Source organism: Saccopteryx bilineata, chromosome 12, assembly GCF_036850765.1.
Source record: "Saccopteryx bilineata isolate mSacBil1 chromosome 12, mSacBil1_pri_phased_curated, whole genome shotgun sequence".
NCBI classification, from domain to species: Eukaryota; Metazoa; Chordata; class Mammalia; order Chiroptera; family Emballonuridae; genus Saccopteryx; species Saccopteryx bilineata.
The window spans coordinates 5,333,690-5,355,344 of record NC_089501.1 but is presented as its reverse complement, the minus strand read 5'-3'; the positions used below and the strand labels follow the sequence as shown (position 1 = coordinate 5,355,344).

At 54.1% G+C, this 21,655-nt stretch overlaps 3 protein-coding genes across 14 annotated transcripts in view; 2 read left to right on the top strand and 1 right to left on the bottom strand.

The window, feature by feature from the left end:
- Positions 1–4,298: 4,298 nt before the first annotated feature.
- On the top strand, positions 4,299–16,789 carry MICAL1 (microtubule associated monooxygenase, calponin and LIM domain containing 1). Of its 5 annotated transcripts, none has more exons than XM_066247858.1 (25): positions 4,299–4,519; positions 6,000–6,307; positions 6,409–6,616; positions 6,933–7,037; positions 7,769–7,873; positions 7,984–8,139; positions 9,318–9,418; positions 10,149–10,406; positions 10,635–10,750; positions 10,947–11,073; positions 11,237–11,318; positions 11,921–12,068; positions 12,528–12,718; positions 12,900–12,991; positions 13,129–13,170; positions 13,382–13,465; positions 13,568–13,724; positions 14,028–14,101; positions 14,358–14,634; positions 14,751–14,854; positions 15,358–15,471; positions 15,586–15,679; positions 15,861–15,960; positions 16,062–16,135; positions 16,506–16,789. In XM_066247858.1, the coding sequence occupies exons 2-25, from the start codon at positions 6,050–6,052 to the stop codon at positions 16,652–16,654; spliced, it is 3,216 nt and encodes a 1,071-aa protein (XP_066103955.1). In that variant the 5' UTR covers positions 4,299–4,519; positions 6,000–6,049; the 3' UTR covers positions 16,655–16,789. The 5 variants fall into 5 exon arrangements, with proteins under 5 accessions (XP_066103955.1, XP_066103956.1, XP_066103959.1 ...); XM_066247859.1 differs by having other exon boundaries at positions 5,997–6,307; XM_066247862.1 differs by having other exon boundaries at positions 4,334–4,519; positions 5,968–6,307.
- A 110-nt stretch (positions 16,790–16,899) lies between these two features.
- SMPD2 (sphingomyelin phosphodiesterase 2) lies at positions 16,900–20,087 on the bottom strand. Of its 2 annotated transcripts, none has more exons than XM_066247863.1 (10): positions 19,614–20,087; positions 19,323–19,419; positions 19,143–19,240; positions 18,698–18,791; positions 18,495–18,584; positions 18,201–18,283; positions 17,941–18,073; positions 17,741–17,845; positions 17,401–17,554; positions 16,900–17,303 (listed from the first exon to the last, which is right to left on the bottom strand). In XM_066247863.1, exons 1-10 carry the CDS (start codon positions 19,661–19,663, stop codon positions 16,915–16,917), a joined length of 1,293 nt encoding a protein of 430 aa, XP_066103960.1. In that variant the 5' UTR covers positions 19,664–20,087; the 3' UTR covers positions 16,900–16,914. The 2 variants fall into 2 exon arrangements, with proteins under 2 accessions (XP_066103960.1, XP_066103962.1); XM_066247865.1 differs by having other exon boundaries at positions 19,143–19,219; positions 19,614–20,086.
- Positions 20,088–20,212: 125 nt separating this feature from the next.
- The window catches only part of PPIL6 (peptidylprolyl isomerase like 6), a 46,587-nt gene continuing 45,144 nt past the window's right edge, over positions 20,213–21,655 (top strand). For all 7 annotated transcript variants that reach the window (XM_066248418.1, XM_066248415.1, XM_066248414.1 and 4 more), the window contains exon 1: positions 20,213–20,357. In XM_066248418.1, the coding sequence (XP_066104515.1) occupies positions 20,250–20,357 (108 nt within the window). In that variant the 5' untranslated portion in view covers positions 20,213–20,249. The remainder of the gene's footprint in view (positions 20,358–21,655) is intronic.

Below are 21,655 nucleotides of genomic sequence, written 5' to 3'. Positions count from 1 at the left end.
TGTTATCTTAGAATCTATGCAATTATGCTTTGACTTATGGAGAAGGCACTTGAATAAAAAGCAGCATAAAGAGGTATAAGTTGACCCTGGCTCAATAGCTCAGTTTGTTAGAGCATTATCCCAAAGCCACAGGGGTTGCCGGTATGATCCCCGGTCAGGGCACGTACAGGAACAGATGAATGTCTCTTTCTCCTTTCCTCTCTCACTAATCAATAAATAAAAACTTAAGTTAAAAAAAGGATAAGGTTGCAGGAAGAGGGAAAGGATGAGGTACTCAAATTTGTTGTGATTCATTAATCTTAGCCAAGAAAGAAAGCTGGGAGTCACTCTTGATGGGACTCTCCTCATCCCCCCACACTCAGTCCATCACCAAATTATTGTATATCATTTTCACTTTAAACTCCATTTTGAATCCATTCACTTCTCCCATCCCCACTGCTGTACTATGTCCTCTTGCCTGGACTTCTCCCCTGCCAATACCTGATGGATCCTTTCTTTAGCAGGCGTCGCCAAACTACCGCTGGTCCTGGTCCGCAGGCCACATGCAGACCCCTGAGGCCATTCATCCGGCCCCCCACCGCACTTCCACACTTCCAGAAGGGGCTCCTCTTTCATTGGTGGTCAGTGAGAAGGAGCACTGTATGTGGTGACCCTCCAACGGTCTGAGGGACAGTGAACTGGCCCCCTGTGTAAAAAGTTTGGGGACCCCTGCTTTAGAGGAAGTGATAATTTGGACTCACCATTGTGCCCTTAGCATCAAGCTAATAATTGGATATTGTGTTATGGCAAATATGACTGTCTCTGCTCTGTTTAAAATTCTGCAGTTTCAAGCCCTAGCCGGTTGGCTCAGTGGTAGAGTGTCAGCCTGGCGTGCAGGAGTCCCGGGTTCGATTCCCGGCCAGGGCATACAGGAGAGGCACCCATCTGCTTCTCCACCCCTCCCCCTCTCCTTCCTCTCTGTCTCTCTCTTCCCCTCCTGCAGCCAAGGCTCCATTGGAGCAGGGATGGCCCGGGCGCTGGGGATGGCTCTGTGGCCTCTGCCTCAGGTGCTGGAATGGCTCTGGATGCAGCAGAGCGGCGCCCCAGAGGGGCAGAGCGTAGTCCCCTGATGGGCATGCTGGGTGGATCCCGGTCCGGCGCATGCGGGAGTCTGTCTGACTGCCTCCCTGTTTCCAGCTTCGGAAAAATGCAAAAAAAAAAAAAAAAAAAATCTGCAGTTTCCATTGCACTTAATAAAATCCCCAGTTCAGCTTCCTCTTGGGCCTCTTTTCTGTTCTAACTTCAGACACCCTGGCTTCCTTACTATTCTCTCCCCCTACCCCCCCCCCACACACACACACAATTTCCTGCCTTAAGGCTTTGAGGAGAATTTTCTGTTTTGAAAGATTTCTGCCTATACTCTCTGACTCATGTTAGTTTATCTGTCAGAATTCAATGTTAAATGTCACTTCCTCAGGGAGGCCCTCCTTGACCCTCTACTCTCAGTCAAACTACCCTGTCATATCTGTGAATAGCACTGTACACATTTGGCTCAGTTCACAATTATTTTTATATCAGGAGCTCCACATACTACCTGCAGTGGTAAGGCCTAATTTCTGGCTTCAGGCCTCAGGAAACAAGAGGTCGGGAAGTGAAGGATGGCATTGAAGGAAGAGAGAACATGGTGTGAGTTAGAAGAAATGGATCTTTTCTTAATTGCTCAGGTTTTTAACCTAGGCCATTGCCAGCAATATTAGTTGCAAAAACATTAGAATGTGATTCTTTTAAAACTACTTTTCATGTGTCAGTCACTTATTTGATGTAATGTGAACTGGCTGATGTGATTGTGCTAGTATTTTTAGTTCTGTATACAACACATATAATATGGATCATGACTCAAGATTCTAATTAAGAAGAGAAATACTTGTAGATAAATTTATTCTTTCTTTTTTTTTTTTTTTTTTTTTTTACAGAGACAGAGAGAGAGTCAGAGTGAGGGATAGACAGGGACAGACAGACAGAAATGGAAAGATGAGAAGCATCAATCATTAGTTTTCCATTGCGCATTGCGACACCTTAGTTGTTCATTGATTGCTTTCTCATATGTGCCTTGACCGTGGCCCTTCAGCAGACCGAGTAACCCCTTGCTGGAGCCAGCGACCTTGGGTTCAAGCTGGTGGGATCCCGCTCAAACCAGATGAGCCCATGCTCAAGCCAGCGACCTCAGTGTCTCGAACCTGGGTCCTCAGCATCCCAGTCCGACGCTCCATCCACTCCACCACCGCCTGGTCAGGCGATAAATTTATTCTTTTAGTTTTAATAGAGGTATTTTATTTTCTTTGAAGAAACTCTTTAAATAGAACTTGCTTTGGGTCTTCTAGTTCGTAGTCACCAACATTGACTAATAGGATTTTAAAATCAAAATGGGCTGAGAAAGTTGAGTAATTATACAGGTTCCATTTAGAGATGATGAGACTGAAGCATCATGGTTGGTGAGTTTTTCAAGGTCACACTATGCTTGTGTGAAGCAAAGCTGAAATCTGACCAGACCTCTGGATTACAGGCCAACACATTCCTCATTACTTTATGCTCCTGTGTGTTTATGTATATCTTTAGTATAAAGTGAAACTCCAAGTCATCAGTGTTTTAGTGCTGATGAAGTAATGATTGTTCTGTGATCTTCTTTAAAGACAAATTTTGCCATTTGTCATTTAGAGAACCACACACACAACAACAACACCATTTGGCTGCAACAGCAAGTCATTAAGTCAAGGGCCGGACAGACACTGCTGGGCCTTTGCAAATATGCTGCTTACCATCTGCTAAGGAAAGGGAAATAGGGTGATTCTAAGAGCCTGGTAACCCATTTATAGTGGACTTTAGACTGCTGCTTATAATATGTATTTAAACATGGGTGTGTCTGATACTTGGCAAATTTATTTCAAGCCAGATGAGAGTAACACTCAAGACTAAGGATAGGCCCAGCTGGGAGGCTGCCCTACTTTCAGGAGCAGTGCCCTGGCCAAATTCCCTGCCTCTTCTGGCAGAGCAGGGGTTTCCCCTTGTTTCCTTTCCTGCTGGCTTCTCAGCTCAAGCTGGGAGCAGTGAGTATTCAAGTCTTACTGGGTTTCAGAGGTTTTCCAGATGAAATGCAAAGTAAGAATAAAAAGAAAGGCAAAGCCATAGTGTACCCAGCTCTGATCCCTGGGTCTCAAGAACAACCCTCCCTTTACTCCTGTTTTCTCCTGGTTTGTTGGTTTTTCTAGTGTAACAGTGTCACTTGCTCTAAACAAGAAACAGCTTCTTATAAAGCTAGCCTTTCACTTGTCACGTTGCATCCACACTGGTGTGGTGGAGGGCAGATAGACGGGGCCTCCTACCAGCTCTGCAACCTGCAGTGTCACAAGTCGCAGATCACAGAACCTCTGCGATCCTCAGTTTCCTCTTCAGTAAAAATGGGATTATTGTGATGATTGAGATTAGGGGAACGCTCATAATATACGCTCAATAAATGAAAAGTGATATTTTGCTAATATTAACTATAGTAGTTGAATGACCTTGGATGAGTGCCTTTACATTCAGTGTCGTTTCCTTATCCGGAATATGAGCAAGTTGATACCAAAGGTCTCTCAAGCCCTTTTCAGCACTGACAGTTCCATGGGTCCTCACTCCAAGGCATTCGTGAATATTGGGCATCTAGTCTGTCTCCCACACACCCCTCCCATTTGCCACTTTCTCAGTAGTGATCTAACGCCACCATCACATCCAACAACTTCAAGACCCTCTTTGCCCTTTCCTTTCTCATGCCACAGTGCAAGCTGCAGATTGTGGAGTTCCCAGGGCTTAATCCGTGCCCATTACCCTCAGGCCGGGGTAGGGGCACATTTGTTGCAGGAGAGGAGGACCGAGGGCTTGAATCCAACGTGGGGATCCCGGGGCGCGGTTCTCCTGGTAAGAGAGGCGAAGACAGCGCAGACCTGCCGGCGCCACCTAAACAGCCGCCAGCTTTGGCAAACTTCTTGCCCAGTCCGAGCGCCCTCTCCGCCCAGAGCTTGGGAACAGCCCGCGGAGTTAGTACTGCGCAGGGGTAGTTAGCATCGCCCTCCCGGGAAGGGCTAGATTTCGCGGGCTTAGGCACCGGCATGGAGCCCGAGGCCGCGGGTGCGCTATCGTGCACCGCGCGCCCCAGACCTCGGGTTCCTAGGTGCTGTCAGGCCGGGCTCGGCTCTCTGGACCCCAAGCGGAACCCGGCATCGAAGGGGCCACGCCTTCGGGCACCACCCAGCAGGCCTGGGCGGGTCCCCAGCTGTCTCAAACCCCGGAGCTAGGGGTAATGAGATGCTAATCAAGCGCGAATAAAGCCTCCGCCGGCCGCGCGCCCCGCGCGGAATCCCACACTTTGGTCTCCCCGGCAGGGTGGGTCCCGCGCACCGCCCGGCAGCCGGCTCTTTCGTGCCTCCGCCACCCATTCCTCCTCCTCCGCCCCCGCCCTTCCACTAGCTCTGCAGGAAGCGGCCCCTCCCGGCTCCGGAGCCGCCGGGTAAGTTTTTCAGCTGAGCCGCTGTGCGTTCCCTGCCCGCGGAGGCTGGGGGTGTGAGGTGGGTGGGGACTTCTGGGAAATGCGACCCCGGACTCTCAGACACTCGTCCTAGCTGGTCCCGCCCCCCACCAGGGGGTCTTCCTTCGCCCCCGCCCCGCTCAGCCCTTCTCAGGCTTTATGGTTCCGCGTGTGAGTACCCCCCCCCCCCATCCCCGCCGCCAGGGGTCCGGCTCTTCTCCATCCTCCCAGACCGTCCCACCCTCTCTGTTCAGTCGCTGAGGTTATTTTCCTTTCCACTCCCCCACCCCTAGAGACCTTTGCCTTGCCTGACGTTCCGTCGTTCCTAGTCCTGGTGACTTGCAGCACACAACTTTAGTCTCCTCCTGCCTCGGCCTGGCCGCTGGCCTGTGGCTGGGACCGTTTGCGGAGGACGAGGGGATCGGTTATCTGTCCCAGGGACCCGCGCCCTTCGATGCCAGCCAGGCACCTTTCCTAACTACCCCGGCGGCAACGCCATCCTCCGTACCCTCTGATTCCTCTACGTAGCCCCGCGTGAGGAAGTCCCCTCTGCCATCCCTCAATTTGCATAGGGACCCGAGCGAGGGAGAGGGGGACAAAGGGAGGCCTTGTTTGGGAGAATTCCTGGGAATGCACGCTGGGGATGGATGGGGCGGGTCTTGGATGGTGGTGGGAGGAAAGTGGGAGGAGCGAACCCGGCAGCTGTCGCCCCCGACCTACCTAGAGGCCCACTAGAGAAGGCAAGTCTCACAGGGGAAGTGTTTTTGACCACAGTGAGGCAGAAATAGACGAAGTGCTCCCTCACCCAGTCAGTCAGAGCGTGCAACATCCTCCGGCTGTTTGTTGAGGTAGTTTGGGTGTTGGGAAGTGGAACCTTCGCAGTTGCAGACATCTCTCCCCTGCCTCAGGAGGAAATCACGTGCTAAGGCAGAAAACTTTGCCCCTGGTGTAAAACACACCCCACATCCGCGTGGCACTGAGGCCATCAAGGGGCACTTGGCACAGGGAGGCACGGTTGAGATGGGCAGTAGGTGTGCCCAGCAGCTGAGGTTGCAGTATTTGGTCTGTCCCTTTCCGCACCACAAGGAAAACTCTCCTCCTAGCTGACCTGCCCTTTCCCCGTCTGAGAAATTACCCACGCCCTGCTTTCTGTCCCGTGGGCCCCAGAGATGGAGCAGGGCTTGGAGATCCATGGACAGGAAGACTGACCTGGTGGCTCCCTTGCTTTCTGCGTGCCCTCTGCACCCAGGACTGCTGATTTTTTATTTCTGAATTTCGCAGATTTCACTTGGAAGGGATAGCAGCTGTTTCTGGAGCAGACTAGCATGGGCTGGGAGAGGAGCAGAGCCAGTCAAGGGTGGAGGGAGAGCTCCCTGGGGACACTAGCCTGCTTTCTTCTCCCCTTCCTTTTCCCTTCCTCCTCTCTCCAGCCTCCTCCCCATCTCTCCCTCCTCCCCAGCAGCCTCGTGCCTCTGCCCAGCTGCTCTGCTCCTGGAGAGATCCAGGGCCTCCATGGCCTCGCCCACCTCCACCAACCCAGCACATACTCACTTTGAGAGCTTCCTGCAGGCCCAGCTGTGTCAGAATGTGCTGAGCAGTTTCCAGGGGCTGTGCCAGGCCCTGGGGCTGGAGCCTGGTGGGGGGCTGCCCCAGTACCACAAGATCAAGGCCCAGCTCAACTATTGGAGTGCCAAGTCATTGTGGGCCAAGCTCGACAAGCGAGCAGGCCAGCCTGTCTACCAGCAGGGCCGGGCCTGCACCAACACGAAGGTGAACACATGGTGTCTGGAATTGGGCTTGGAGAGTGGAGGGAGTCAGAGGAGGGAGATGGGAACTGCCTTGTGTGTTCACACTGCCTTGTGTGTTCACAGTGTCTGGTGGTGGGTGCTGGACCTTGTGGTCTGCGGGCTGCTGTGGAGCTGGCACTGCTGGGGGCTCGTGTGGTGCTGGTGGAGAAACGCACCAAGTTCTCGCGCCACAATGTGCTCCACCTCTGGCCTTTCACCATCCATGACCTTCGAGCACTGGGTGCCAAGAAGTTCTATGGGCGCTTCTGCACAGGCGCCCTGGACCACATCAGTGCGTACCTCCCGGTGGTCTGGAGGGGCTGTAAGCCTGGGTCTAGAGACAGGCCAGTGTGTGTGGGTGGGTGTGATGGTGTGTGTGTGTTTGTGTGTGGCCGGTGGGGGTGGGGGTGATGCTGGTGGGCCAACCAAGAGGCAGACTGGACAAGATTCAATTAATCTAGGTGATTTAGGACTCAGGTCCTTGATCTGTAAAATGGCCAGTTGAACAGAGTGATCTCTAAGACTTCCACTCTAAGAGGTGCACAACACTGGTACTTGGAGAGGACCTCGGTCCTAGGTCCCTGTTCCTCATGTTTTCTCCCTTTCAGGCATCCGGCAGCTTCAGCTGCTTTTGTTGAAAGTGGTATTACTGCTTGGGGTGGAAGTTCACTGGGGTGTCACTTTCACTGGCCTCCAGCCCCCTTCCCAAAAGGGTAAGTGCTTCCCTGCTCCTGAGAACCACCACCTGCCAAGGACATCTTGGCCTGTGGAAGAAAAGGGGTGGGCTTGGGAATCAGCTGAGTCTCCCTTTATAATAGTGTGGCCTTGTGCAAACCACTCTGAGCCTCATTTAAAAAAATTATTTATTTTATTTTAGTGAGAGAAGGGAAGGCAGAGGCAGACTCCTGCATGTGCCCCCACCAGGATCCACCTGGCAAGCCCACTAGGGGGCAATGCTCTGCCCATCTGGGGCCATTGCTCCATTGCTCAGTAACAGAGCCATTTTTTTAGCACCTGAGGCAGAGGCCACGGAGCCATCCTCAGCACCCGAGGCCAACATTGCTCGAACCAATCAAGCCATGGCTTCTGCAGGGGGAGAGAGTGAGAGAAGGGGGATGGGTGGAGAAGCAGATAGGCGCTTCTTCTGTGTGCCCTGGCCAGGAATCAAACCTGGGACATCCACATGCCAGGCTGATGCTCTACCACGGAGCCAACTGGCCAGGTCTCTGAGCCTCATTTTGAGCATCTATAAAATGGGAGTAATATTCTCTTCCTTCCTTACTTTCCACAGAAAGTTGTGAAAGTATGGTTTGATAGACAATGTGTTACTGCTTTCTAAACTGTAAAGCCATTTAATACATTGTTTATTTCACTGGCTTGTCCTGAGACTGCAGAAGCCCCTGCAGACTTCCACACCTTGTGCCTCTCAAACCCTTTGCCCCAGGGAGTGGCTGGCGTGCCCAGCTCCAGCCCAATCCCCCTGTCCAACTGGCCAACTATGAATTTGATGTCATCATCTCTGCTGCTGGAGGTAAATTTGTCCCTGCAGGTGAGTGATTCCTTTCCTAGAAGAAATCAGCATCATGAGCCTCTCTCCTGTGCCTTTCTAGGCTTTATAGCCTTCCTCCTCCTGCACTGCCCACCTGCCCCTACCTCTAGGCTTTACAGTACGAGAAATGCGTGGCAAACTAGCTATTGGCATCACGGCCAACTTTGTGAATGGGCGCACCGCGGAAGAGACACAGGTGCCTGAGATCAGTGGTGTGGCCCGGATCTACAACCAGAGCTTCTTCCAGAACCTGCTCAAAGCTACAGGTCTGAGCCCCTCTCTTGTCATGGCAGTTCCCTTTCCCCTGCTTGTCTGGGGGCTGGCTTCTGCCTCTCCTGCCTACCCAGACCTGTCCTCTGTCCAGAGAATCTTGGCAGCAAAGGGCCTGTGCCCCCAGGGATTCAGCCAGCACAGCCCCATTTTGCCATCCAGCATGCCAGATCTTGGAACTCTCTCCCAAAATGTGTGTGATTTTGCTTTGCACTTTTTAAATATATGCTTTAATATATAAATCTGGGGTTTTCACCTTTTTACACTTGGGGACTGATGAAAATAGGAAAATTATTCTGGGGATTGCCATGGCAGAACTCACCCTGTGAACAAGCAAATTAGAATAAGTTCATTGGGTCTATCATCATCATCATACAATATAGGAGTAGTTAATTCTTTCGGGAACCAGCACAAAATTTCTGGTGGACCGATGGCTGAAAACCACTGAAAATGATATAAAATCAAAATGAAATCGGTACTTCAAGAAGATGCCCTCTGCTTTTTTTTTTTTTACTTTATTAATAAAAAAAATCTTTTCTGAAGCTGGAAATGGGGAGGCAGACAGGCTCCTGCATGCGCCCGGCCGGGATCCACTTGGCATGCTCACCAGGGGGTGATGCTCTGTTGCAATCAGAGCCGTTCTAGCGCCTGAGACAGAGGCCACAGAGCCATCCTCAGCGCCCGGGCCAACTTTGCTCCAATAGAGCCTTAGCTGCGGGAGGGGAAAAGAGACAGAGAGGAAGGAGAGGGGGAGGGGCGGAGAAGCAGATGGGCACCTCTCCTGTGTGCCCTGGCCAGGAATCAAACCCAGGACTCCCACACGCCAGGCCGACGCTCTACCACTGAGCCAACTGGCCAGGGCCCCTCTGCTTATTTTGGCTTCACACTGCCCCTCCCCTTGGGGTGTGCACACCCTAGTTCAGGAAGCCAAGTTGTCATCCATAAGCAGGTGACCATGTGGTGCAGGTGTCCCAGCTGCTGCCCCACCCAAGCACCTCTCTCTGCTCCCCATCCTCAGGCCTCCTGGCCTGAGACAGATGGTCTGTTGTGCCATCAGAACTTGTGGCCTCCTGTGTGTGAGGCACCCACTGTAGTCTGAGAGGTCAGGCATGGTTGCAGTGTTTGGGTAGGTGACACATCATGAGGAGATACATACCCAGCCCTCTGTCCCCAGGCATTGACCTGGAAAACATCGTCTACTACAAGGATGACACACACTACTTTGTGATGACAGCCAAGAAGCAGTGCCTGCTGCGTCTGGGGGTCCTACGTCAGGTGAGGCCAGACCCTGCAGGTGGGGAGCTGGCGGTGGGCCCTGGGCGGTGGAGGCCAGGCTTGGACATGGTCTGCCCCACCCTCCACCCCTGGTGTGCCGAGGGCCTGTCCTGCCTCTCCCCTGACCTTCCTCTCCCTCAACCAGCTCTCCTCCCCTGGGATTTATGTGGTAACCTAAATCATATTCTGGGCTAAACCCCTTATACCTGCCACAGGACTATAAATGTAAGCCCCGCAAGGGCAGGAGTTTTGTCTCTGTCTCTTTTGCTTGCTGATTATTCCCGGTGCCTAAAACGGTGCCTGGTGTATAGTAAGCACCCAACAAGTATTTGCTGAATGAACTAGTTGAACACCTACTGTGTTGAGAGCTTTGTATGCATTCTCACCTAATTCTCATGAATACCTTGAGAAGTTAGGTGTGTTATTTTTAAATGATGGAAAAACTGAGGCTCTGAGAAGTTCAGTGGCTTGTCCAAAGTAAGTTTATGATAACAATAATGGTTCTGGGTCTTGGGGCAGAATGGGGCCTGGGATTCCCAGTAGCAGAGTAAGTGCTGAAGAAGGGGCTTGAGACTGGGAGGCAGGATGTTCGAAGTTTAGGCTGAGCTAAGCCTTCAACTGTTGTGTAGTCTGGGGAAGCCCGTTCTTGGGGTCTTAGTATGTGTACCTTCTACACTCAAGGGGACAGGACTGCCCAGTTGATACTGATTGTGACCTGTTGGCTGTGTAGGACTGGCCAGAGACCGACCGGTTGCTGGACAGTGCCAACGTGGTGCCTGAGGCTCTGCAGCGCTTTGCCCGGGCAGCTGCTGACTTTGCCACCCATGGCAAGCTCGGGAAGCTGGAGTTTGCCCAAGACGCTCGTGGGCGGCCTGATGTCTCTGCTTTTGACTTCACGAGCATGATGCGGGCAGATAGCTCAGCTCGTGTGCAGGAGAAGCATGGCTCCCACCTGCTGGTGGGGCTGGTCGGGGACTGCCTGGTGGAGGTGAGGGGGGAGAGGGAGGCACTTCCTGGTGCTTGGAGAAAGAGGACTCCTTTTAAGGAGGCACAGGGGTTCTGTGGTTGGAAAGGAAAGGAGAAAAGGGTTTGCCTGTTGTGGGGAGGAGCTGAGGGCTGCTTGATGTGGTGAGGGGCCTCCTCTCCTATGACCTTGGGGACATCTGGGCTTGGATACTCCTGTTGGACTCGGCTTCTTCCTATCCTGACTCTACAGCCCTTCTGGCCCCTGGGCACTGGAGTGGCCCGGGGCTTCTTGGCAGCCTTTGATGCCGCCTGGATGGTGAAGCGATGGGCAGAGGGCGCTGGGCCCCTAGAAGTGTTGGCAGAACGGTGAGGCCCGAGTGAGGGAGTGGGCGGGAAAGCTAGCTATAGGACAAGGGGCAGGGAGAGGGTGGCGTGCTGGATGAATAGATGGGGGCATAAACAAAAGAGAACAAAAGAAAGGCCTGGTTGTGATGAAGGGGTGGTACTGATGGATGCACTCTGATTCATGTCCCTGTCCCCCACCCTCACCCCTTCCTCCCAGTGAAAGCCTGTACCAGCTCTTGTCACAGACATCCCCGGAAAACATGCACCGCAACGTGGCCCAGTATGGACTGGACCCAGCCACCCGCTACCCCAACCTGAACCTCCGAGCTGTGTCCCCCAGTCAGGTCAGACCCCCTGGAACCCCCACCAGACCCTCCAGATCAGGCCTTCCCTCCAGTCCTGCCCAGCAACTGCCCCCTGGGTTAGCCCTACCCCTGGAGGCCCCTCCCCCAGGGGCTGACGGGGGTGTGGTCAGCCTGCCTTAAGACCTGAAAGGGGCTGCCCCAGGTTCAAGACCTGTATGATGTGATGGCCAAGGAGACCCTGCCGAGGAAGAACGACAGGACTGATTCAGGAAAGCCTGCCACCGGTAAGCAGGCCTTCCTCCAGGGCCATGTCCATGTCCAAAATGTTTACCAACCAGTGAGGCGCAAGCATCGACTTATAGAGCTCACAGAACAGCTGCCGCCTCAGGCTGGGAGCAGGGTGCTGGAGTACCAGTGGGTGGTGGGCAAGTCTGGGGCTTCCTGGAGAGGGGAGGGGCAGTGAAGCATTCAGCAGCAGCAGCGTTTGCCAGTTTGTGGGAATGTCTCAGTATTTTAGCAACCGCTACAGCCACAGCAGCTGAGTGGCAGCCCTACACTAACTGTTCTTCCCGCCCTCTTCCAGTCTTGCAGACTCCAAACCCATCTTTCCTCTCGGCCTCTGGGCCTCCCTTGCCCTTCAGTTCATAGCCTGCTGCTGTCCATGTGGTTAGCGATTTCCCTGCTTAACTTATTCATTCCCTCATGTTAGTTCAGAAAGGGATCTTTTTCAGATGAGAAAATTGGGGTGGAGGTACTGTTGACAGTGTGAGGTTGCTTCCCAGCAGGCATGGCGCCTTGCCTCCCCCTCCCATACCGACCCCACACCCAGCAACAGTGCTCTTTGTGAGCCAGTGCACCTGGGGCACAGCACAGCTTCCTCTCCCAGGGTCAGTGGGCACACAGGAGGAACTGCTACGCTGGTGCCAGGAGCAGACAGCTGGGTACCCCGGTGTCCATGTCACCAACCTTTCTTCCTCTTGGGCTGATGGGCTGGCTCTGTGTGCCCTGGTGAACCGGCTGTGCCCTGGTCTACTGTGAGTTGAAAATTAGGCTGAGGGTACTCCGACAGACCATACCTGTCTTTCATGCCTCTGCCCTCCACTTCCGGCAGTACAGAATGGTGGGCAGATCACTGTGCAGGAGTTAGCACACCCAGTTGAGTCCCAGTGCCACCATCTGCCCAAGTGACTTCACCTCCCTATGGATAGTACTCCTGCCTGACTGCCTGTCCACCTGCTTGAGACTCTTGTAAGATTCAAATGCATTCAGTAGGGACAGCTCTGTGAGTGGTAGAGATCTCAAGGCCAGGCTGTCATTGGGTGGTGGTGGTGGTGATGGAGCACAGAAAATAGCACTTCATGCCCTCTCCCTTTGCACTCCCAGCCCCCAGCCCGCCCCACTATCTCTCCCACACTGCTTTCTGCCCACCCTCGTCCCCTTTGATAGGCTCAGCTTCTGGTTTCCCATTGGCTTCTCTTCCTGATACTCTGCAGGGAACCCTCAGAGCTACAGGGGATGGGGGCTCTGGAAGCAACTGGCTGGGCCCTAAAGATGGCAGAGCACGAGCTGGGCATCACCCCTGTGCTGTCTGCACAGGCAGTAGTGGCAGGAAGCAATCCACTGGGCCTCATTGCCTACCTCAGCCACTTTCACAGTGCCTTCAAGAGCATGCCCCAAAACCCAGGTGACCTGGAGGGTGGACTGCGGTGGGGTGAGATTGTGTGTGTGTGTGTGGGGGGGGGGTGGAGAGAACGAGGAGAGGGTGCCCTGAGGGATGGCCTGGCAGGTGTCCCTTTGGGCTAGAATGTAGCTGTCTGTTCCGGGGCACAGTACTGGCCTCTCATGCATCCTGGCTCTCCTTGCAGGCCCTGTCAGCAGCCGGGGCTCTCTAGGGACCTCCAGTGCTGTACTATTCCTTGGCAAACTGCAGAGGACCCTGCAACGGACCCGGGCTCAGGTAGAGTCTGGACAGGGTTGGGGCTGGGCAGTGGGTTCCCAGTAGGGGTTTCTAGGGTGATGGGAAGGACATTTAGAATGGGGGAAGGGGAGAAGTGGGGGCTCAGAGCCCCATGCTGAGTATAGGACTTGTTACAGGAAAATGGGGAAGATACAGGTGGCAAGAAGCCACGCCTGGAGGTAAGTACATGCAAGGGCTGCACATTTCTGTGCCCCGTGTTCTGGTCCCTTCCCCCTATGTCTTGTTTCCCACCCAAGATCCAGTCCTTTAACCCCCCCCCGTTTCCCCTCATAGCCTCACACCCCTTCACTTCCAGCCCTTGCTATTCACCTGATCCTCCCCAGCTGATCCTGCCTCTCTGCCTCCTAGCCTGAGCACTTACCTCCTTAGGCAGAGGCTGAGACCCCACGTACTGAGGAGCCACCTGTCCCAGAGTCCAGTGTCCCCCTGCCACCCCCATCGCAGCACCAGGAGGTGAGAATGGGGCCCTGCCTGCAGGCAGGTGTGAGGTCAGGAAAGGGGTCTTAGGGATGAGGAACTTTCCGACTTGACCCTGTGGCATGGGGATTAACGCAGGCCGGTGGCGAGGACCTCTGTGCACTTTGTGGGGAACGCCTATATATCCTGGAACGCGTGTGTGCTGACGGCCATTTCTACCACCGGAGTTGCTTCTGCTGCCATACCTGTGAGGCCACTTTGTGGCCAGGTGGATACGGACAGCACCCAGGAGATGGTGAGTAGGCCTAGGAGGTCTCAAGAGGGACTTTCGTTGGGCATGGCCCTGCCTGGAGGCAAGGAGTGTGAAGGTGGAGGAACTGGTGTGCTGCTCAAGAGGTGGAAACAGGTTCAAAATGGCACTTTCGTCCCCTGAGCTCATAGCTCTGTCTCCTCCAAAGCCCCAAATGTGGGGTTCAAAGGAACTAGGAGGCTAACAGAAACTCACCTGCAAACCCATAGTCCTGTCGCCCCCACCTTCCCTGAAATACTGAGTCTCTGGGCGATGTGCTGCCTACACCTGTCTGTCCACCCTTCCCAGGACATTTCTACTGCCTCCAGCACCTGCCCCAGCCAGGCCACAAAGAGGATGATGACAGAGGCTCTGAGAGTCAGGTAAAAGCTGTGTGTGTTGGAAGAGGGAATGAGGAAGGGGTCTCTCTAAGTCCAGCAGACTTTGCCGGGGTAATTGCATGTTCTCCACGAAGGTGGGGATTTGTCTCATATCTCTTACTGCTGTAGCCCAAGTATCTAGAACACTGTCTGACACTGCACAGTAAATGAATGAATTCCAGGGTCCACAGTTGTCTAAATGAACAGCCTCAGCCCCACACTGGGCAGGTCACTGACCAGACCACGTTGGCTTTTCTAGGACCTCCCTACACCAGGTGAGAACAACATGCCATCTGGCCCCTCGACTCCCACGACCCCCCAGGAGGGGGCCAGTCCTGTCCCAAGCCCTAACCAGCCCAACCGTCGGCTCATCCGCCTCTCCAGCCCAGAACGCCAGCGGCTGTCATCCCTTAATCTAACCCCTGACCCGGAAATAGAACCTCCACCCAAGCCCCCTCGCAGCTGCTCTGCCTTGGCCCGCCAGGCCCTGGAGGGCAGCTTTGTGGGATGGGGAGTGCCAATCCAGAGCCCCCAAGGTAAGTGCTCTGCCCAGACATTCTGACCTAGGGTGGGGATGGGATTCCTGAAGGGGAATGCTGGGGAATGGCAAGGGAGGTTGGGATCCTCAAGCAATGTCTACTCCTCTGTTCAGTTCTTATGGCCATGGAGAAAGAGGAAGAAAGGAATCCCTCCTCCAGTGAAGAGGAGGAAGAGGAAGAAGAGGAAGGTGTGGTTTTGAACCCAGATATGGAACAGGTGAGTAGAAGAAACCTGGCCACTTTTTCTGCCCAAGCCAGCATGCCTCTACCAAATATACCGCACCGAGCACCACAGGACAAACCTATAGCTTGCTTCCTCCCTGCGCTCTGCTCTTACAAGATCTTCTCACTGAGTCCAACTCATTCACCTCTAAGCCTCCATCTTTTCTACCAGAACATACCCCATTTCCAAGCTAGGTTCTTTTTTTTTTTTTTTTTAATTTTTTAAAGATTTTATTTATTGATTTTAGAGAGAGGAGAAAGGATGGGGGTGGGGAGAACAGGAAGCATCACCTTGCTTCTTGTATACATGTACCTTGACCGGGCAAGCCCAGAGTCTTGAACTGGCAACCTCAGCATTCCAGGTTGATGCTTTTATTCACTGCACCACCACAGGTCAGGCCATGCTAGGTTCTTTTTGGCCCCTTCCAAACAAAGCTTTCCCGGTTCTACACATGAAGAGGCCAGGCCCTGCCCCTGACTGATCTGACCCTGCCATAGGCTCTGCTGATCTTTGCCAAGAACTCAGGCACCATGAACAAGTACCCAACATGGCGGCGGACTCTGCTGCGCCATGCTAAGGAGGAGGAGATGAAGAGATTTTGCAAGGCCCAGGTGAGATCTAGGGGTTCCCACAAGTTCTGATGGGCTCAGAGTTGTGAGGCTGGGGATGAGAGCTCCTCTAGTGTTGTTCTTGAACAATCCAGAGACTCCTCTTGTTCCCCTCAGGCCATCCAGCGGCGACTAAATGAGATCGAGGCTGCCCTGAGGGAGCTGGAGGCCGAGGGGGTAAAGCTGGAGCAGTTCTTGAGGAGCCAGAGCAGTGAGTGAAGGCAGGGAGGGACAAGCTGGGACACCCTTCCACCTCTGAGCACTCTGTTCAGCCCCCAGCGATCCTTCAAAACACTAGACTCTGGCCCACAGCAGACTCCATTCCTCATGCTCAGGACTCTGGAACCCTGGTTTGGAGGCCTCCTGACCACCCCACCACCTTCTTCCATTAGGTTCCCCAGAACAGCAAAAGGCACTATGGTTAGAGCAGCTGCTACATCTCGTTCAGAAGAAAAACAGCCTAGTGACTGAAGAGGCTGAGCTTATGATCACGTAAGGGACACAGGGAAGTGGCAGTGGCTTGTGCGCCAGGCCCCAGCCAGGTCCTTGGGCACCATGAACAGCAGTGTTCCTTCTTTCCCTGCCCTTCACAGGGTACAGGAACTGAGCCTGGAGGAGAAACAGTTGCAGCTGGACCAGGAACTACGAGGCTACATGAACCGGGACGGTATGCACGACGTGGGGAGAGGCAGACATCACCGGGCTCGGGTTTGCAAAAGCCTCGTGATCTCAGATACTGACCAAGCAACACGGTCCTCTGGTCAGAGTATCTTTGAGGCAGCTCAGGAGGAAGCCAGAAGGGGCTCCAAGTCCCTACTCTGCCTTCAGTTCATTCACAGCTGCACATTTAGGCTTTTATGCAGGATTTCCTTTTAAAATGGTGCTGCTGTGAAACAATGCTAGAAAACTACTGGTATTAACAACCCCAGTTTTGCAGACTAGAAAACAAAGTTGACGTAGAAATCACACAGGCTGGGATAGGTTGAGCCTCTCCCGCTTCCCTGCCCAGTTCCCTAAGACTCGTCTCCTCCCTGCAGAAACCCTGAAGACAGCTGCAGATCGACAGGCTGAGGACCGGATCCTAAGAAAGCTGGTGGATGTGGTGGACCAGCGAGATGCCCTCATCCGCTTCCAGGAGGAGCGCAGGCTCAGTGAGCTAGCATCAGGGCCAGGGGCCCATGGCTAGAAGAGGGTGGTTGTCTTCTTCCCTACTTACCCCAGGACAGTGCCACCCTGCTACCTGGGAGAGGCCCTCACTGTTTACAATAAAAATGTTTCTGTCACAAACAGGGTTTAGGCCGCCTGCAAGATGAGACGTGGGGACTGCATAGGGAGAGCAAGGGAAGTATAGGAGCCAGAAGGTCTACAGTGTAACAATCATTGTGCCCACTGGCCCCAATCACTGCCTCTACAAGAAAAAAGGCAGAGCCACAAAAGTGTCAAGCTTTATTGGTCCTCAGCCCTGTCTTCCTCTTGTTGCCCCAGGAACAAGGCTGGCTGAGACTCTGAGCCCGGGTCCTGGGCTTCCCTTGACCTTCCCAGCACATGCTGCAGCTCAGACCGGGCCCTACATAAGCCCTTGGCCTCCTGTGTGTGGAAGAGGTAGAGTGCACCTGCCCCCAGCATCAGTCCTACACTGGGAGTCCAGAGCAGTATGGCAACTCCTCTGACCCCTCCTCCAGCCACCAGGGCACACAGCACTGCCAAGAGAAGCAGCCCTAGCCCAGTCATGTAGCCAGCGAAGGCGGCCCACCAATGAGCTTGAGCCACAGCCACATCCAGCTCTGTCCAGGCCTCCCTTAGCACACAGATCAATGGTGACCTCTCTGCTGGTCCTGGAATAAGGCAGAGCAGTGGGGCAGGAGAAAGGGTCAGAGTTGAAGGGCTGCCTTCTGGTGGGGAGGGACTAAAGGAAGGGTAGGGGTGACTCACTGTGGGTAAAGCTGGGGTCGTGCTCAGGTGGACTGTGTCTCACACACAGAGTAGCCATCAGGGCCTCATGATCAGAGAGTGGGGAGCCACTGTGAGGGTCGTAGCCTGTAGTAGTTTTGAGAGTCGTGCAGCAGATGTAGAACCCAGAAACCGCCTTGGAAAAGTAAAGGCCAGAGAGGAACTTATATTGAGGGCTTTTTCCCAGAGAACCAGCTCCTGACCATCTCATTCTCCAGTTACCAGTGAACTAAGGTTAGACCAGCTAGACAAAGATCAGTACAGATTGGTGAGCGATGAGGAGATACAGTGGGTGAAGGCACTTTGTGGGGAGAGGCCTGACCTTATAAAGCACATAGTCGATGCGGATGCCATAGGGAAATGGCTCCAGCTCCTGCTGGTTGACGTAGCAGTTCTCAGGTACCATTGTACAGCCTTCTTCAGAGCCCTAGGTGAACAGTTGGTTTGTGCTAGGACAGGATGTGGGGGAAGAAGGGAAAAAAGCTGAAAGTCCAGGGGGGAAATAATCAGGCAGGTCCTCACCTTGAAGTCCCGGGTCTCCAGGTAGGCATCATGCAGCCCTGTCCACTCCTTCAGCAGGCGGAAGCCCAGGTCCTTCGGGTGCATGTTGAGGTCCCCACACAATAGGACCACATCGGCCTTCTTGGATGTATGGCTGGGGGAACCAGGTGAGTGAGGCAAGAATTCTTCCCTAGCCAGTTCTGCCCTGTAAGTGGGGCCTCGGCCACCCCTCAGCCCCTGGACCCCATCCCACCTCCCTCGTTAAGCCCAGGCTCACACACTGGATGAAATGGGCCAGTTCCCAGGCTTGGGCCACACGATGTGCTAGGTAGATATCCTTCTGTCGATTGTACTCTGCATGGAGCTAAGTAAGATAGATGAGATTACAGGAGATGAGACTGATGGTCCAAGGGCAGGTCTAACTTAAGCTTGTGTCTGTCACTCGTCATGGTGCTTGGTAAAAAACAGGTGAACCTTGCCAAGTAAACTTCACCCCTGGGCAGCCCAGCTCAAGGAGTCCCCCATCTCACCCTGCCAGACCTGCCCCAGCCCTCAGCACTGCCAGCTTCACTCACGTGAGTCACGTAGACATTGAGCACCAGTCCACTTAAATGGAGTACCAGCAGCCCCACAGCCTTCCCACAGAACCAGTCACCGTGATGGATCTGCAGGCAGGAGAGGGCAGAGCTCAGGGCACTGCTGCCTTTTTTCTGCCTATCCCCTGCAGCTAGGAAGGCTGCCTCCGCGGTAGAGGTCGGAGGTCAGAGGGCAGGCATACCATGTAGGGGTAGCCATTGAGAGTGTAGACATGCTGAGTGAATTCCTGGATTGGGTGTTTGGAGAAGACACAGAGGCCACTGCCAATAATGCCGCTGAAAGACAAGTCCTGATTAATAGCCCGAAAAGCAGTGAGAGAAAGACTCAGTCCTCTTCCCTTCCCTCCTCTCCCAGCATTTATCTCTGACTTTGTTCTCTGCTGCTGGGATCAGCCCCAGAACAAAGCTCACAGCAACAGCCTCTGTGGGATGATAAGGTGACCGGATGACAAGACTGGGATGAGCTGAAGAGCAAGGATCTTCCTGGTTCCACCCTTCCTTGCTTCCACCCCCAGAAGAGAGAATGCCAGAGGAGAGGGAGGAGAATGCAGGCAAAATAGGGTAGGGCTGGCAGGGCCAAGAGCCTCCCGGGCTGGGAACAGGTGTCCAGGCCAGTAGGCTCCTCACCTCCTGAAGTAGTGTGCAGCTGGATAGGTGGGCAACAGCCTCTGCCTCAGGTACTGGAAGTCCTGCTCACTCCACACCTGGGGTGGGAGTGACGACATCTGCCTGGCTCTTACCCCCAGAAGGAAGTCTCCTCCTGTGCCCCCTCCTCCCCGCCAGGGTCCACCGGTTCCTACAGCCCACCTCCTCCAGTAGCGCTAGGTCGAAGCTCTCCCTGTTCAGAAAGTCCCCCAGGCGCTTCATGCGGTCTGCGAGGTGCTTGCTCAGGTAAGGAATGCCCCTGAGGACGGAAGGGCCAGAGTGGTGACCGCTGGGGCTGTTCAGCCCTCCGGACACCACTGCAGCTGGGGCCAGGGGCGGGTTTGGGGTTCTCCCACACCCCGAGATTGTCGAGCGGCGTACAGCCGTGGCCCGGACGTGAGGATGGCCGCTCTCCTTTGGCGTGGGGCGCGCCCGGACCGCGGGAGCACTCACCAGCAGTTGAGGTTAAAGACCCTCAGTCGCAAGGAGAAGTTGGGCTTCATGGCGGGGACGCTCCGGGGACTCGGGACGGCTCGGCTTCCGCAGCGACTGCCGCGGTCGGGGCTGGGGCGGGGGGGCGGCACCTCCTCCCGGGGCGGTGCGCACAGGTGGCCGCCCCGCCCCCGCGCTCCCCGGAAGGTCGCAGTTCCGACCCCCTAGTGGCTCAAGCCTAGGGCAAGGGCCCGCGACTCGGGACAGACTCCTGCGTTTCTCGGGCAACCGACTGGCTGCCCAAACTGGCTGCCCACCAAGCCGGAAAGGCGATCTGCGGAGAAACCTGGGAGATGACCGCCGGCGAGGGCCGAGCGCGAGAGGGCGCGCACAGGCGGCGAGCCGGGCTGTGGGAAAGGGGCGCGGGGCTCCGGCTTCCTTCCTCGAAGCTCCTCCCTAGACGCGGCGGCAGGCGCGCCCTCCGCCTCCCCCCGGCCGGCTCGCCAGCAACAGGCGGAAAGGCCGGGCCCCGCCCCTCGCCCCGCCTCTCGCCCCAACCCCTCACCGCCCTCCTCCCTGCGCTCGGCGGGAACCGAGCGACGCGGTTGCCCTGGCGACACGCAGTGTTTGTGCTCCCAGTAGTGGCAGAGCGCCGCCATGGCTGGCCGCTGTGGCTCCCAGTCGCCGCCCCGCCAGCTGCTGCAGGTGAAGGTGGTGGGGCTCTTCAAAAGCTCCAGCTTTCAGATTGCGAAGAGCACAGCTGAGGTAAGGGAGAAAGCACCAGTGCGGCGGGCCTTCCCACTTCCCCCTGTGGCGCCTCCTGGTGGCGGGGGCCGACGTTCCGGGAGGGGGATGTCCTAAGCGGAGTCAGTCTGGTTGGATCTGAGCTTGGAGAGGAAAAATACCCGTTCTGGGGACGGCATCCACTTCGAGAAGGGCTACTTATAAAGGACCTTCCGAGCGAAGTTAGCGTTCAAAACATTGCTGGGAATAAAGGTAATTCCTCTTCTCTAAGTATCCACACATTTTAGTCCACATTTTTAACTGAAATTACAGATTTTAAAAATTATTGAGCATGACCAGGTGGCGCAGTGGATGGAGCGCGAACTGGGAAGCAGAGGACCCAGGGTTAAAACCTCGATGTCGCCGCCTTAAGCCGGGGCTCACCAGCTTGAGCGCGGCGTCTCTGGCTTGAGAGTGGGATCATGGAAATGACCCCATGGTCTCTGGCTTGAACCCAAGGTCTCTGACTTGAGCAAGGGGTCTGGCCCAGGGGTCAATGCACACATGAGAAAGCAATCAATGAACAACTAAGGTGCTGCAACAAATAATTGATGCTTTTCATCTCTCTTCCTTTCTGTCCCTCTCTTTGTCACACACACACAAAAAATCTTGAAAAAAATGTTTAGGAAAAAGTGTTACTATATAATTAGCTGACTTTTTACATCCCACTCCAAGTGATTTTTTAAAAAATGTTTCTTTAGCCCTGGCAGGATAACTGTTTGTTAGAGCATTGACCCATTGACCCGATGAGCAAAGGTTGTGAGTTAGATCCCCGGTGCAGGGCACATACAGGAACATATCGATGTCTGTGTCTCTGTCTCTCTCCCCCTTCCCCTCTCTCTAAACCCCACTAGCCTCTAGGACAATACCTTACTGGTGTTTATATCTCCCAGATTACCCAGCTGGATACTTGACACAAAGTGTTCCCAAATAGATACTTGACACAAAGTGTTCCCAAATAGAAGAAATCTTAAATTCCTACTTTGCCTACTCCAAGTCCACAGAGTTAAAGAAGAGTTTGTAATTATATCAAATCAGGAAATAGTAACTAATTTGTGAAATAAATTCAGTTTACATCAAATGAAGAGAATATGTGATCGGAAGTCTATGGAAATAATATCTGGATCATCAAAAGAAGAAATTCAGGATTGTTTTAGCTGGGCTGATGGGATCAACATAGGTTTTGGCCTAAGTTGTTTTTCATGTATTCGAGGCATTTTTTTCCCTTTGTTTTTCTTAGCTCCTTTTCTGATGGCACGTGTTTTCTGTGCCTGGTCCAC